At 48.9% G+C, this 16700-nt stretch overlaps 1 protein-coding gene across 1 annotated transcript; it reads right to left on the bottom strand.

Annotated features, from left to right (window-relative positions):
* Nucleotides 1-12432: 12432 nt before the first annotated feature.
* On the bottom strand, nucleotides 12433-16139 carry LOC132334938 (olfactory receptor 14J1-like). Its single transcript, XM_059861062.1, has 2 exons — nucleotides 15976-16139; nucleotides 12433-13440 (listed from the first exon to the last, which is right to left on the bottom strand). Exon 2 carries the CDS (start codon nucleotides 13415-13417, stop codon nucleotides 12599-12601), a length of 819 nt encoding a protein of 272 aa, XP_059717045.1. The 5' UTR covers nucleotides 13418-13440; nucleotides 15976-16139; the 3' UTR covers nucleotides 12433-12598.
* Between the last annotated feature and the right edge of the window lie 561 nt (nucleotides 16140-16700).

Below are 16700 nucleotides of genomic sequence, written 5' to 3'. Positions count from 1 at the left end.
TACTTACTTCTTTTAATACTGTAGCTATGAAATGGGGCCCCCTATCTGATGATGCCCCTAGGGGTACCCCGAACCTGGGAATAATTTCCTGTAGTAACCACTTAACTGTTTCCTTTGCTTGGTTTGTGCGACAGGGAAGGGCTTCTGGCCATCCAGAAAATGTGTCAACCCCTACTAACAGGTATTTGTATCCTCGAGTTCTTGGCAATTCTACAAAATCTACCTGCCAATAATCTCCTGGCTCTATTCCTATCCGAATCCTTCCTAGCTGTGCCTGTTGCCTAGCCACTGGGTTGTTTTTCAAGCAGATATCACATTTTGACATGACTGATTTTGCCATTGTTAACATCCGTACCGAAATTAAATTCTGCTTTAGCAATTTTACCAATGCCTCTGCACCCAAATGACATTTGTTATGTTTAATTTGTAGAACTTCTCTCATTATCAAGGGGGGTACCACTATTTGTCCTTGTGCAGTTAAATACCATCTTTCTGAGTTCTTTTGTGCATTTAGTAAACATGCCAGTCTCTCATCTTCTACTGAATATCTTGGTTTTGGAGGCAGATTAAATTGGGATATATTGAGCTTTGAAGGTATCAATGCCATTGTTGTTTGCACCTCCCGAGCAACTTGTCGGGCTGCCTAGTCTGCCTTTCGATTTCCTTCACAGATTTTGGAGTTTCCTGATTGGTGTGCTTCACAGTGTATAATTGCCACTTGCTCAGGTTTTTGTACTGCTTTTGTCAATTGCAGGACTGCATCTTGGTGTTTAATGTGTGTACCTCGAGAAGACAATAATCCCCTTTCTTTCCACAGTGCTCCGTGTACATGCACCACTCCAAAGGCATATTTTGAGTCAGTCAGTCCACCTTTTTCCCTTCACTTAATTCTAGTGCTCTGGTTAGAGCAACCAGTTCTGCCTTCTGGGCAGATGTATTTGGTGGTAATGTTTTTGCCTCCACTACTGTGCTGACTGTTGTTACCACATATCCAGCGTATCTGGTTCCGTTTTCCACGAAGCTGCTCTCATCTGTAAACAGCTCCCACTCTGGCTGCTCTAGCGGGACGTCTTTAAAGTCTTCTCTTGCTGAATAGGTGTACTCTATTACCTCTACACAGTCGTGTTCCAATGGGCCTTCTTCAGTTGTGGTACCTAGGAACAAAGCTGGATTCAAAAGGTTAGTTGTTTTTAATGTGACATCATCCTGCTCAGTCAGGACTACCTGGAATTTTATCATCCTGCTTGGAGATAGCCAATGGCCCCCCTTCTGTTCTAAGACAGTGGTTACCATGTGTGGCACATAGACATCTATGTGTCTTCCCATAGTAAGCTTCCTGGCTTCTTGTATCAGCATCACAGTGGCTGCGACCGCCCGCAGACATGGAGGCCACCCCGCACTTATGTTGTCAAGTTGTTTGGAAAAGTAGCCCACCGGTCTTTTCCAACTTCCCAGACGTTGGGTCAGGACTCCTAGTGCTAGGCGTAGCCTTTCATGTACACACAGCTGAAAATCTTTAGACAGATCAGGTAACCCTAATGCTGGAGCAGTCGTCAGTGCCTCTTTTAGTTTTAGGAAGGCTTCTTTCTGTGGCTTGCCCCAGGTGAATGGCTGCATCCTCTGAGCTTCGTACAGGGGTTTCGCAATCAGTCCATAGTCCATGATCCACAAGCGACACCATCCTGCCATCTCGAGGAAGACTCGCAGCTCATGTAAGTTCTGGGGCTCTGGAATAGCACAGATAGCTTGGGTACCTTGGTTAGTACCTAGTTTTCGTTGCCCTTGTGAAATTTCACATCCCAGGTAAATCACAGTCTGTTGGGCAATTTGTGCCTTTCCTCTGGATACTTTGTAACCTCCCATTCCCAGTGAATTTAAAATCTCAATGGTTACCTTTATACAGGTTGTTTTTCTTCTGAAGCTATTAGTATATCATTAACATACTGCAACAATAGGTATTGGTCTCTTGGTACTTGCCCATTTTCATTCCAAATCTCCAGTTCCTTTGCCGGTTGGTTTCTGAATACGGTTGGTGAGTTCCTGTCCCTTGTCGTGTCCAGGTGAGTTGGGTCTTTCTTCCGTTCCCTGGGTTTTCCACTCAAAGGCAAACTGTTTTTTACTTTCTTTGTCAAGGGGGATGCAGAAAAAGGCATCTTTTAAATCAATTACACTAAACTATTTATATATCTCTTTTTTTACGGATGTTAGCAATGTGTAGGGATTTGTTACCACTGGCTAAATGTCTTTTGTTATTTTATTTATTGCTCTCAAATCTTGCACTAATCTATATTCACTATTTGGTTCTTTTACTGGAAATATTATGTCCTAACCTATTTTACAAATTCTATGTTTAATCAGTTGCTATATTCTCTCAATACCATCGCCTTGGTAACGTTTTCTTGCCGTAACTGATTGCCCTGGTGAAACCTGTCTGGGCACTCTCGTTTCCAATGCTCTTCTCGCTTGCAATACACACATGATTTTGGCTTAACCCTTGCATAACTGGTCCTCTACCACGACTACCTCCGCCACGTCCCCCGAAACTTGGGTTCTCTTTTCCTTCTACCACTGCCAAAGATTTTGCTGCTGCCCCCCACCAGCTTCTCTTTCGCGATTATTATACACTCTCCAGGCCACCACCAGGATTCTGAGTTTTCATAACTATTTTCACTACTCCTGCCACCTTACCAGGACCTTCTCTACAAGTTCTAGCTGACCGCCTCTAAATAATCAAATCTGCAGGGAAAAAAAGGCACTTCTACAAACACTGACCCCTCCACTCTCACACCTTGTCGCAAGGGAGCAATCACAGTCCGTTTTTGTCTGCTTGTGTCTTTTCCTTCCACAACCAGGGCAAGCCCCAACCGGCTTCGGGTTCCGCGGGCCACTGGGGTCGCTGATTCATCACTACCACCATTCTTTTCACTTGCATCCTTCTCCCTCCTTTCTATCATAGCCAGGCTTTGCCCAGCTTTCGAGGAAGAGGAATCAGGTGACTGTGGGAGAGGAGGATAAAGAGAGAAAGGTGTACTAGATGAAACAGGTTTAAGATCAGGTGAGGTAGGGGCAGGCAGTAGGACAAGGACAGATGAAGCAGGTGGATAGGGTTAGGTTCTCTTAGTCTTAGTCACCTGAGGGTTCATCAATCGAGCTGGTCCTGCCCAGTCTGAACCCCTGCACACAGTGGATGGAGATAAAGTCCCTGTGGTACCCATGAAAGGTATTTTAGGAAAGACTGTTTGGATTAATCCCACCTCAGGGCTAGACAAACTCATCCATGGGATTGGTTTTGCTCAAGGACCTGGTTAGACTTGGTGGGTAATGCAGAAAGATGGAGAAAGCCGTTGTGTACCACAGGGAAACCCAGTCTTCACTGAGAAGTGTGTGTAAGGTTTCATTGTGATGCAGATGGAAATAGAATAAGGGGTGGATAATGTCCTGGATTGCAAGGTAATTAATGTGTATATTCTATTTTCCATCTGTTAGAGATGTGGCAGTTATCTTCTGTTAATTGGGCAGTTTTCTTTATCTCTTCCACAAACCAATCCTACCTCTGGGAAATATCTTCTGTCCATGGGCCATTGAGTGTCACTGCATAAAATTACTGATAACATTACATCATCCCATCGGGAGATGCTCCACCCAGGGGGAGGAGCCAAGCATTCCTACCTGGACATAATCTGAGATTTTAGGACACCCAACCAGCCTTTTCCCACTGGATTCCCACAGGAGCAGCTCTTTCCCACTGGATTCCCAGAGGAAGACCAGGCCCATCTACAGCACCCCTGGATCTTCAGAGGAAAACTCCACCCTTCTACAGGATCACTGCTCCAACAGAACCCCATCTGTCACTGCAGCCACCATTTAATGGGACTGCTGCCAACACCCTGACACAAAGGGTGTCAGGTTGTTTTCTGAGTCTGTCTATGGTTTTTTTTTGTTGTCTGTATGATTGCATTTGTCTTTTTAGTTTTCCTAGTAACGAACTGTTATTCCTATTCCCATATCTTTGCCTTTTAATTTCAAAATTGTAAGAATTTGGACGGAGGAGGTTTCCATTTTCCGTTTCAGGGGAGGTTCCTGCCTTTTTTAGCAGACACCTGTCTTGTCAAACCAAGACAGTTGGATACACAGAATTTTAGAGGCAGAATATCAATTTCGGCCATGGACACCTGGAGGTGAAGGACGGTTCTTTTCCATAGGAAGGAAAACACAGAACACTGGTGTTTCAGGGCCAGATGAAAGGCATCAATCAGAGGCTAAGGCCAGGCAGATCTCTCTGTCCTGGCAGCTTTTGTCTGAAAGCAGCCCTTGGATATCGGGAGTTCTGGAGGTGGAATCCCAATTTCAGCCATTTCAGCATAGATATAAAGGATGGTTCTATCCCACAGGAAGGAGAGCACAGAGCCCAAGTGTTTCAAAGGCAGAAGAGGAGACAGGTGGCTCCTGGGAGGCCAAGCCAGCCAGACCTGTTTGTCCAGGCAGTTTTCGTCACCGAGAAATCCTTGGATATACAGAATTTGGGGGGCTGAGTCTCAATTTCAGCCCTGGACATCCTGATGAAAAGGATGGTTCTTTTCCATTGGAAGGAAAGCACCGAGCCCCAGTGTTTCAAAAGCAGGTGAGAGGAAGCCCCCAAGAGGCCAAGGGCAGCCAGACCTGTCTGTCCTGGCAGCTTTCTCCTGGGAGCAATCCTTGGATGGATGGAGTTTTGGAGGTGGAATCCCACTTTGGCCATGAGCACCTGGTCGAGGTGGATGGTTTTTCCTTAGGAAAGAAAAGCACAATCTCCAAGAGTTTATGAAGAAGATGAGAGGTGGCCTCCCATGGGCCAAGGCAGCCAGAGCTGTCTCTCCTGGCACCTTTCATCTGTGGGAAGTCTTTGGACATAGGGATTTTTGGAAGTGGAATCTCAGTTTTGGTTGTGGGTGCCTGGAATGGAAGAAGAGTTCTTTTCATGAGGAAAGCTCAGAGCCCCAGTGTTTCAAAGGCAGATGAGAAACAGCCCTCAGGAAACCAAGGCCAGCCAGACTTGTATCTTCTAGCAGGTTTTGTCTGGGAGAAATCCTTGGATATGGGAATTCTGGAGGTGGATTCCCAACATTGGCCATGGGGACCTAGACATGAAAAGTGCTTTTTTTCCCATAGGATAGAAAAGCACATGGTCCCAGTGTTTCAAAGGCAGAATAGAGGTGGGCTCAGGGTGGTCAAGCCAGCCAGGTCTGTCTGTCCCGGCAGATTTCATCTGGGAACAATCTGTGCATACAAGGAAATATGGAGAAGGAATCCCAGTTTTGGCAATGGACACCTGGAAAGCGGGGCAGTTCTTTCCATAGGAAGGAGAGCACAGAGCCCCAGTGCTTCAGGGGCTGATGAGAAGCAGGCCTCGACATGCCAAGGTCAGCCAGACCTGTCAGGTGGCCCCGAGAAGGCCAAGCCAGTCAAACAGTCAAGACCTGTTCCATGTTCCCTGGGTTCCATGGGGCCCCACAGTATCACAATGGTCTCCTTGGTTCCATGAATCCCTGTAGTGTGACAATATTCTCCTTGTCACAATGTTCCCCTTGCTTCTGTAGAGTCACAATGGATCTTTGCTTCCATGAGGTCTTGCAATGTCACAATGGCTCCTTGGTTCTATGGCCCCACATCTTCATCCTTGACCCTTGGTTCCATAGGGTCCCTGAGTTTCACAACTGTCTTCTTGATTCCATGAGGCACCAGAGTGTCACAATGGTCTCTGACTCCATGAGGTTCCATAGTGTCACTATGGTGTCCTTGGATCTGCATTGCCTCCATGGCCCCTTGGTTCCATGAGTTCTGTACTGTCAGCAATGGATTCTTTGTTCCAAAGGGGGCTTGATGTGTCCCAAGAGCTCCTTGGTTCCGTGACATTCCAAAGTGTCATGTACGGAAAATCACACAATGGAAAGCCAGTGTCCATAAAGGAGACAGAGGAGTCCTGTAACTTTATTCCAATAAATGGAAAGGGTCCACCAGGGCACACACCCACGGGGTTTTCTCTCTCGAGGTTCCAGAGGGTGCAGCCTCCTTTTATCCAAACTCCCGGCCACATGTTGCCTTCTTCCTGTCCCCATTGGCCGAGGTACTGGGAAGGTTCAGCATTCCCAAACCATCTGTCACATTTTCCCCTCTTGAACCTGTCATTTTACCCCAAAGTTCATAAACTCAAGCTTGTGCAGACCCACGTGTCTGTTTCAGGAGCCAAGCTGTCTGGGCTCTGTAATAAAGTTAATGGAGACATTAAGACCATTTCAAAGATGTTAACACCAAAACCTTCACCCATCGAACTGTCTGTAAAGAATCTTCCCTATCAGTCACAATGGACTCCTCATTTCCATGGGGCCCCACTCTGTCACAAGGGCCCCTTGGCTCCATGAGGTTCCCCAGTGTCACCCTGGTGTCCTTGGATCCGCATTGTCACAACTGACCCACAGTTCCATGAGGGTCCCCAGTGTCACCATGGTCGCTGTCTGAGGCTGGATGAGATCAATGTCCTCTGACACCTTGGGATGAGCTGTCAATCAGTCACACAGTGGGGACAGCGCTGAGCCAGCCCTGACTTCCTGAGCAATCACAAATCCCACCTGGGGGGAGCCCCACAAAGGCCCAGGGGCTTAAAAACACAGAGCACAAGGTCAGCCCCTGGTATGGACCCTGCCTTCTCCTGGGGTTTGGGTCTCACCCACACTGGAACCCCAGGAACTTGGAGCCATATGCGTGTCCTTCTAGAGCTTCTGTCTTTCTGTCTCTCTCTTTCCTCTCCTTCTAATGCTCTTTCTATGGAACATTTTTGGGTACCTCAACAACCTAATTGTTTAAAGGTTTCCAGGTTCAATGGGCCAAGTTAATGAAGTTCCTGCTATGATAAGTGTTTTATGTTGAATTGGATGTGACATTGAATCCTTTTCCAAAGTTTCTTGGATTTTTGTACTTTGCCAGTAAAATTTTTTGTCATTTTGACTTCTTGAGAATATCTGGTTGGTGTTTCTTCTTGTGAAATACAAAGCTGTGTTTCGTGTCAGGTACATAGAGGCAACGTGTGTATTTGTGATTGTGATATGTGTGGAGGCCGACAATGGGACAGTTGCGAATTTTAATAATAACTGAGGAAAGTAAAGCATGGAAGAAGGCCTTTGAACCTCTCTTTTCTTTGCAATTAACCTTGGTTGATTTAGGAGCATTTGAATTAAAGCGTTAACGATGTTGCTTTTTGCTTGTAGTCAGGCCTTAAAGAGTGCTGCAAAAATAACCCTTTTGAAGTATAATTTTAGAATATTGCTTGTATCCTTGAAACTAGAGTTTTGGAAACTATATAAAGGAAATATGCTTATCTCATGCCTTAACAAAACAGAGAAAAACAGCTTGAGAAAGGAAGATGAACATCATCTCAAGGATTTATAATTTTGACCAAGGGAAGCTGGACATCACTGTTATGAGATTTATAGTCATTGTAATTAAAAAGGTGGAGCCACATCTGGGGAGCTGGACTTCACCAGATGGGATTCGTCTTTATTCTTGTGGAAACCAGGACCAGTATTTTGGAAACTACTACTACTGTCTGGGGGCTACTCTTTTTTGGGATGCATCCTGAGAAAAACTAAGTCACAATAGTGTATAGAATTGTGATGTAAAAATTGGAAAATAGAAACTGCTGATGAGAAAAAATTGGAATAGAAACTGCTGAGAAAGCTTATGAGTACCCCTATAAATACCTGTAAGCCCCAACTATAGGTGTACAGTTGGAGGGAAACTGCCCCCACTGTACCCAGCACTGTGTTGCTCATTCTTTTACCACAATTATTAATAAATTGATTGCTGCTTGAATATTGGCATAGTCAAGCTTCTTATTTATAACAGATTTGGTGCATTGGCTGGGAATTTCCAAATCCATTGAGGGAGACTCCTGATCTCAGGGAGGCGCCCCACCTTGGAGGCTTCTGCCTCAGGTGGCCCTGAGTGACTGGGGAATCTCTCAGGGAAGAGGAAATCCTTAAGGTAATTTATGAGCAAAGAATTTTGAGCTCCCGGAGTAGACTGCAGTAAATTCAACTGTAATAACTCGTGTACGAAGACCCAGGCGAGAAAAGGAGGCTGTAAGTATCGCTTGGTTAGGTGGGATAAGAACGGGTGTAGGTGTGTAAGAGTGTGAGTGGTGTGTGTGAGACATGACCCAGTCACAAAGCGATCGTGGAGTTCTTCTAACCTCGGTTTCGTCTCCCTTTGAGGGGAATGGCAGGTGAAGGAACAAAGCAAGTGAAGTAGGATTTCCTGTATATAGAAGGTTGAGGGTGAGAAGAAATAATAGTTAAGGGGGATTTATTTTTCTTAGGAATTGGAGGCGGGTAGCGGTACTGGTAGAAGGGACTTTTTATCAGAAAAATCCTTGACAAAAAGGGACCAAGGTCTGAACAAGTGTGGTTGAGGCGAGTGAGGGAACACCTGTTAGGATAAAATGGGTAAATGCCAAAGCAAAAACCCAAGAGCTGGTATACACCAGCAAGAAAATAGAGGTACTGAAGGTAGTGGAAAAAGAGGGAGCATTTTACCAGAGATACCCCAGGACAGCCCCCTTGGGGTAATGTTAAAATTGTGGAATAAATGTGAAACCAGGAGAGGAAAAAGCAAAGAGAATATAATAAAATATTTTATGGTAGAATGGACTAAGGAAATGATGTGACCTGATAATTTATATTGGCCAAATGTACGGGTCATCTGAAGGGTGGATCTGTCAGGCCTTGAATGCCTGTGTAAATAAAAAGGACCTTATTAACCAAGAAGAAAGCGATAATGCAGCTTTATGTCATGGGTCCTGGCCTACTCCCCTGTATGCATTTAAAACTAAAAAGGAAAAGAATCAGTGAGACCCCTTAGATAACCTTCAGCCCCCTTCTCTACCACAGCCAGCTGCTCTGCCAGAGGTGCCTCATCCAGTACCCAATCCACCCCTTGCACCTAATCCTGCACCCCCTGCACCTAATCCAGCACCCTTTGCACCTAATCCTGCACCCTTTGCACCTAATCCTGCACCCCTTGCACCTAATCCTGCACCCCCTGCACCTAATCCTGCACCCCTTGCACCTAATCCTGCACCCTTTGCACCTAATCCTGCACCCCTTGCACCTTATCCTGCACCCTTTGCACCTAATCCTGCACCCTTTGCACCTAATCCAGCACCCTTTGCACCTAATCCTGCACCCCTTGCACCTAATCCTGCCCCCTTTGCACTGAGTCCAGCACCCTTTGCACCTAATCCTGCACCCCTTGCACCTAATCCTGCACCCTTTGCACCTAATCCTGCACCCCTTGCACCACAAGCTCCGATGGCTCCACTCCCGGTACCAGATTCACCACCAGCACACAGAACTAGGAGCCAGGAAAAGGCACGAGCAGAAAGCAGTGGGGATAGCAATAAAGAAGGGAAGGGGGGCACTTGTACCCATTAAGGGAAGTACCATTAGTAGGAAATCAAGGGAGACCAGTCATTGGGTATGTGTCAGTCCCCCTGAGCACTGGGGATGTGAGAGCTTTTAAAAAAAAGGGGAGGGTTACTTGAAGATCTGCTGGGGGTGTCTGAAAGGTTAGATCAGTTCCTAGGACCCAGCATTTACACCTGGAGCTAGACTCCACAGACGGGATTCGTCTTTATTCTTGCAGAAACCAGGACCAGTATTTTGGAAACTATTACTACCATCTGGGGGTTACTCCTTTTTGGGATGCATCCTGAGAAAAACTAAATCACAATAGTGAATAGAATTGTGATATAAAAACTGGAAAATAAAAGCTGCTGATGAGTAAAAATTGGAATAGAAAATGCTGAGAAAGCTTATGAGTACCCCTATAAATACCTGTAAGCCCCAACTATAGGTGTACAGTTGGAGGGAAAACTTCCCCTGCTGAACTCAGCGCTGTGTTGCTCATAGTTTACCATATTAATTAATAAATTGATTGCTGCTTGAATATTGGCATAGTCAAGCTTCTTATTTGCAACAAAAGGATGCCCAGGGAGTGCTGAGAGCAGATCCTTGAGGCCAGGAGTGCAGGGAGCCCAAGGCTCTGGGCAGGGAACTGCAATGCTGAGCAAGGCCTGGCTTGGCTGCAGGAAGCAGAAAGGCCAAGCCCTGAGCCCAGCCTGGGCCAGCAGGGCCTGTCCCTCACGGCTGGCTCGGGGCTCTTTGTGGGGCAGGGGGATGTGAGGGGCAGCAAGGACAAACGCCATCCACCTGCAGCCCCTGCCAGCCTCCCCAGGAGGCCGAGGGAGAAACAAAGTGCAGCCCCTGCCAGGAAAGTTCCTCCTGTGGGGCCTCCGGAGGCGCTGCCCGAGCCCAGGGCACAAAGGCCTGGGTGCCTGTGGCCCTGCCAGCCCTGCCCAGCCCTTGGCCATCTGTCCTGCAGGCTGTGCCCCCTGGGCGTGCTGCTCCTCTGCCCTGGCCGGCTGCACTCGCCCATCTCGCTGTGCCCCAGCATTTCTCACCCAGCGTTTCTGGGCCCTCCCTGGGCTCCCTGCACCCAGCGCTGCCGGCTCCTGGCACACAGAGCCCGGTCATGGCCCAGCCTCACGCTGGGACACCTCCAGCACCAACATTCTGCCCTGGGAGGGACTTTTCTTTCTCCTCAGCTCCAGGCTGAACCTTCCAAGCTGAAGTCTGGGGAGGTTTCCTGCAATTCCCACTGCCTAGGAAAGCTCTGTCTCCTGCTGGTCACAAAGAGAGAAGGGCTGGAGGGAGATGTGGTGGTCAGAGGCTGTTTGGGGCACAGTGACCATGAAATTATTGAGTTTTTAAACATTCTGTGAAGGGAGGACATCAACAAGTCTTCTGCAATGGACTTATAAGAGGAGAGTTTGGCCTATTTGCAGATTTGGCAAGTGCCAAATCAGGTAATGATTTATTAAAGGAAATCAGCACCTAAAACAAAGGATACCAGGAAGGATGGATACCCTTCAAGAAAGAAATTTTGAAGGAGCAGCAACAGCCTGTCCCTCTGTGCCCAAAAGTGACCTAGGAAGGAAAACAACTGGTCTGGCAAGGCATGAAGGTTTTTCCAGGAACTCAGGGGAAAAATTAGAGTGCATGACCTTTGGACAGAGGGGCAGGAAACTCAGGACATGTTTAAGAATGTTGTTAGGTCATGCAGAAAGAAAATTAGAGAGGTGAAAGCTCAATTAGGATTTAACCTGGCCACTTCTTTGAAGGATAATAAAAATGATTTAAGAAATAAATTAATGGCAAAAGGAGTGGAAAGGAGAACCTCCATTCCTTATTGCGGGGGATATGGTTCCTCAAAGACGAGGAAAAGGCTGAGGTACTTAACCCCTTCTTAGCTTCACTTTTCAAGAGGAAGTCAAGTTGTCTTTACTTACCTGAGCTGGTAGATGGGCACAGGGAGCAGAACAGCCCCCCTGTAATCCAGGAGGAAGCAGCTGGTGACCTGCTGAGGCACTCCAATGCTCACAGGTGTCTCTGGGATCAGATGGGATCCATCCCAGGGGAATGAGGGAGCTGGTGGACGAGCTCCCCAAGCTGCTCTCCATCATTTACTATCAGTCCTGGCTCAGCAGGGAGGTCCCAGAGGACTGGAGGTGCCAATGTGAGCCCATCCCCAAGAAGGGCTGGAAAGAGGAGCTGGGGAACTCCAGGCCTGTCAGCCTGACCTGGGTGCCCAGCAAGGTTATGGAACAGATCACCTTGAGTGCCATCCCAGGGCACCCACAGGATGGCCGAGGGATCAGAGCCAGCCAGCGTGGATTTCAATATCTGCATTGATGATCTGCATGAGGGGACTGAGTCCAGCATCAGCAAATCTGCAGATTGCACCAAGCTGGGCGTGAGTGTGGATCTGCTGGAGGGTAGGAGGGCTCTGCAGAGGGACCTGGACAGGCTGGATCCAGGGCCCAAATCCAACAAGGTGAGGTTGAACAAGACCAAGGGCTGAGTCCTGCACTTTGGCCACAACAACCCCTGCAGTGCTACAGGCTGGGGACAGAGTGGCTGGACAGTGACCAGGCAGAAAGGGGCCTGGGGGTACTGATGGACAGCAGGCTGGACATGAGCCAGCAGTGTGCCCAGGTGGGCAAGCAGGCCCGTGGCTCCAGGCCTGTATCAGGAATGGTGCGGCCAGCAGGAGCCAAGCTGCTGTGCCACCCCTAACCTGCCCCCAGTTCTGCACACAGACATTGCTGCTGCAGCTCCATAGAAGGCAACAAAAGTGGGATCTCCAGTGGAAACTCTGCTGGGAGATCCTTTAGTTCATTTAAAGACACTGAGAGCACAGCTCCTCACTGACTCAGTCTGTGGTCACAGTAAAGGTGGAGAGAAACAAAATGAGAAATGGCAGAAACAGTGGCATTTCTTTGTGGACAATATTAAAACACTAAAACAAAGGAATGAAAAGAAGAAACCATCAAACCCAAGTACTATCAAAGATGACTTTTATTACAAGTGACTTCCAGAAACTAGCAAGCAGCTTGATGTTTCTGAAACCATCCAGTTATCAATGTCCGCACTGCAGCCTTGAGCTCCTGGTTCCTCAGGCTGTAGATGAGGGGGTTCAGGGCTGGAGGCACCACCGAGTACAGAACTTACAGGGCCAGATCCAGGGATGGGGAGGAGATGGAGGGGGGCTTCAGGTGAGCAAACATGATAGTGCTGAGGAACAGGGAGACCACGGCCAGGTGACGGAGGCAGGTGGAAAAGGCTTTGTGCCGTCCCTGCTCAGAGGGGATCCTCAGCACGGCACTGAAGATCTGCACATAGGAGAAAACAATGAACACAAAACAACCAAAAGCTATACAGACAGTGAAAACAGAAACCTTAAGTTCCCTGAGGTAGGATTTGGAGCAGGAGAGCTTGAGGATCTGAGGAATTTCACAGAAGAACTGGCCCAGGGCATTGCCATGGCACAGGGGCAGGGAAAATGTATTGGCTGTGTGCAGCAGAGCAGTGAGAAAGGCACTGGCCCAGGCAGCTGCTGCCGTGTGGGCACAAGCTCTGCTGCCCAGGAGGGTCCCGTAGTGCAGGGGTTTGCAGATGGACACGTAGCGGTTGTAGCACATGATGGTCAGGAGGGAAGACTCTGCTGAAATGAAGAAGAGGAACAGAAAGAGCTGTGCTGCACATCCTGAGTAGGAGATGGTCCTGGTGTCCCAGAGGGAATTGTGCATGGCTTTGGGGACAGTGGTGCAGATGGAGCCCAGGTCAGTGAGGGCCAGGTTGAGCAGGAAGAAGAACATGGGCGTGTGCAGGTGGTGGCCGCAGGCTACGGCGCTGATGATGAGGCCGTTGCCCAGGAGGGCAGCCAGGGAGATGCCCAGCAAGAGGCAGAAGTGCAGGAGCTGCAGCTGCCGCGTGTCTGCCAGTGCCAGCAGGAGGAAGTGGCTGATGGAGCTGCTGTTGGACATTTCTTCACTCTGGGCATGGTGGACTGTTGAAAGAAGACATTGACAAAGTGCGACCAATTTCTTTGAGTCAATCCTATGTATTTTATGTGGAATCTCAGCAAAATCACTTCTCTTCCTGTGAGTGAAATTTTGCTAGACTCTTTTTGATTTTGAGTTTGTGCTTCTGAGGCCCTGCCTCATCTTTACCAACTCTCACAGCCGGAACACTGGGGAGACCTGAGGGAAAACAGATCTCTATGTGCCCCAATGCAGTTGATGCTAGTCCCAACACAGGAGCCCTTTGAATATTTCAATTCCTCTGTTTCATGGTGCCAGCACTTAAAAATTTCTTGAAAAATAAAGTAGACATTCTGAACTCTACGGTTTAAAAATAATTTTCTCCAAACCCTTCTCTCTTTCCCTGTGCAGCTGGACAGGAAGGAATACAAAGGGTTGGTCTGGTTCTCTGCTGCCTGGAGTTGAGCCTACTGGGCACTCTCTATCCAAGCCTTGCTCCTGCCAGTGCTGCCAGAGCCCAGCCCAGCCCTGGGGGCTCAGCTCTGCCCTGCAGACCCCTCCCAGCACAGGGCACTGCCCAGGGGCATCTCCCTGGCAGCAGGGCCTTAAAGGCAAGGAAGGCAAACAGAGATGCTGCAAGCCAAGGTGCTGCTGCTGCTGTCTGTAGGGAGAGGAGGCTGAGGAGGCACTTTCTGAGGGAGATCTGGGGCACATCTGCTAATGCCCAGGGTGACAGTGCAGGAGTCTCAGTGACACAGCCAAAGCTGACAGCCCCTTTCTCTTCCCTTTAGGAGAAAGGTGAGAGCAGCCCTGGCCATGCAGCACCATCTTCACAGCAGCAGGAATCTGCCCTGATGGGGGTCGCTCCTTCCACCTCCAACTTCTCCCCTGCAGCATCCATGTGGAGCTGCCAGGCAGGCTGAGAGCTGCCCCTGGCAGGTGGCACATGCCTTGGGCTGGCCAAGAGCCCTGAGGGCTGCAGGACCTGCTCTGCAGGACAGCCCTGGGCAGCCCTGGCTGCAGCCCCAGCTTCACCCCCTGCAGCCATCCCTGGCAGCAGCAGGAGCCATCCTGCCCTGTCCCTCTGACGGTGCCCAGGGCAGCCCTGCTCTGCAGCACATCCTCCCCCAAAGCAGAAACATCAGCAGAGCCATCCTTACAGTCACATCAGTCCTGTCCTGGGTCAGCTTCAGGAGATCCCTGCAGCCAGAGACTGACTGTGTCAGAAGTGCTGAAGATTTCTCCATGAATGAGCTCAGAATTTTCCTTCCAGCTGCTTTGAGCCTCTGCCTGCTTCACTTCTGACAGGTACTTGCAGGCAGTGCCCTCAGCCCTGCTGGGCTGGGAGAGGAGCTGGTCCTCAGGAGAAATGTCTTTTTGAAGCTCTTCTTGTTTTCCCACTAGCTATCTCTGGTCCAGGAGACTGGCCCAGCTCAGCAGCACAGACACAGCACAAGGACTTCAATGACCCTCTCTAATTATTTGGTGTTGTTTATATCAGACTCAATCCCTGAGTGAGTCTTCAAAAAACTTCTCAAGAACTCAAAGTTAAACTCCAAAGTTTTGTTAAGTTTAATAAGTCCCTCTGAGAAAGTGTCCCCAGGTTCCAGTTAGAGCAGAACACTGAAGGCAGTGATGCCAGCTGGGGACAAACAAGGCCAAGGTGTCTCTGGGCCTGAGCAAAGCTAGATGTGTTTCAGGAATTCAAAGGGCCAAGGCCTTAGCCCCAGCCCCTGGCAGATCCTGTCCCTCCCTCCTTGCTCAGGGCTCTTCCCGGGATGGGCACTGGCATGTGGGGATGTGCAGTGCCAAGGGCAGGAGCATGGGGCGGCCCCTGCCAGGCTGCTGAGCAGGGACAAGGAGGCCATGAGGCCCCAGGCCTGCAAGGGTCACTTGTCTCCTGCTCCTGGCTCAGGCCCAGGCCCAGCAGCCATGGCCAAAGTGCTGCCCAAGTTGGCTCTGTCAGGGCCTGGCAGCTGCTGCCCATGCCTGTGCCCTGTGCAGCCCAGGCTGTGCTACGGTGTCCCTGCCCTGCGCCTCTGTCCCTGCAGGCTGTGCTCATCCCCCGGCTGCCCCACCTGGCTGGCCCCTTCCTTTGCTGACAGCTCTGCCTCCTGCCTGCCTCTGCCTGCCCACACAAAGCCTTGGGCTGATACCAAAACGGTTCATTCCATTTTTACCTTGCCTGTGAACTTCCAGTACAGGAACAAGGCATGCAGGGGCTGCTTTCTCAGCAAGGATGGTTGGAAGAGAAGAAGAAGACATCTGGCTCAAGGGTGCAGGGATAGAGAAAACAAGCACTGAATCTGGGAACTTGGGGTGGTGTCTTGGTTTGGAAAGACAGGTGCCTGCTAAAGAACGCAGAAGCCTCCCCTGAAATGGAGAATGCAAACCCTCCCCACCCCTCCTAATTACTATGAATTTTAAATTAAGGGGCTCTCAGGCAAAAACATAGAGGAGCAGGAAATAACCGTTCTTTAATAGGGAAGGAAAAAAAAAAAAGAAGGATAAAAGAAAACAATGCAATACACTAGAACAACACTGACAGAGTCAGAACCCACCCTGACACCCTGTCTGTCAGGGTGTTGGTAGCAGTCCAATTGGAAAAGTGGCTGCAGTCCTCCTGAAGTGTTAGGTGTGGTTCTGTTGGAGCAGGGGGGTCCTGTAGAAAAAGGGTGTATTCTTCCTCTGCAGTTCTGTGGAATCAAAAGCAACTGCTGTTCCTCTGGAGAATCCAGTGGGAAGCCGTTCTGGCGTGTCAGAACCTCCAGATTATATCTGGGTAGAAATTCTTGGTTCCTCCCTCTGGGCGGAGCATCTTACAATGGGAAGTTATAGCTCTTATCAGCCATGCACTGACATTCAATAGCCTGTTATCAGCACATGTCCTGGGGTGACTGTTATCCCCGTTTGTGTGTGTGTAATTTATGCTGAATATTATGTTCTGTGCCTTTAAGACTGGCAGAGTGAAAGTTTTGTTTTGGGCCTCTTATCAGCCACTCGGCGGGACATCCAGATAGCACCAGTACATACTGCTGCTTTTTTGCTTTTTGCCCTGCTTTTTGCTTTTGCTCTTGCTTCTGCTTTGCTTCTGCTTTGCTTTTTCTTGCTCTTGCTTTTTTCCCTCTTCTCATTAGTTAATTTAGCTAAACAGTCCAAATTCCTTCCTGGATTATTTCCCCTCTCCTGTTTGGACCTGCCAACCTGCTCCGGACTGGGACCTGGGAAACACGGAGAGAGAGTTTGCATCTTGTGGCTGCAGCAGCTGCCCCAGTGCCAGAGGGAC

This window comes from Haemorhous mexicanus, chromosome 16, assembly GCF_027477595.1.
Source record: "Haemorhous mexicanus isolate bHaeMex1 chromosome 16, bHaeMex1.pri, whole genome shotgun sequence".
In the NCBI taxonomy this organism is placed as follows: Eukaryota; Metazoa; Chordata; class Aves; order Passeriformes; family Fringillidae; genus Haemorhous; species Haemorhous mexicanus.
The sequence above is the reverse complement of the archived record's forward strand: the minus strand, read 5'-3'. Positions and strand labels throughout refer to the sequence as shown.

Bases quoted from the DNA above. Each gene is read 5' to 3' on its own strand.
- LOC132334938 (XM_059861062.1), bottom strand. From the start codon at position 13,417: ATGTCCAACAGCAGCTCCATCAGCCACTTCCTCCTGCTGGCACTGGCA.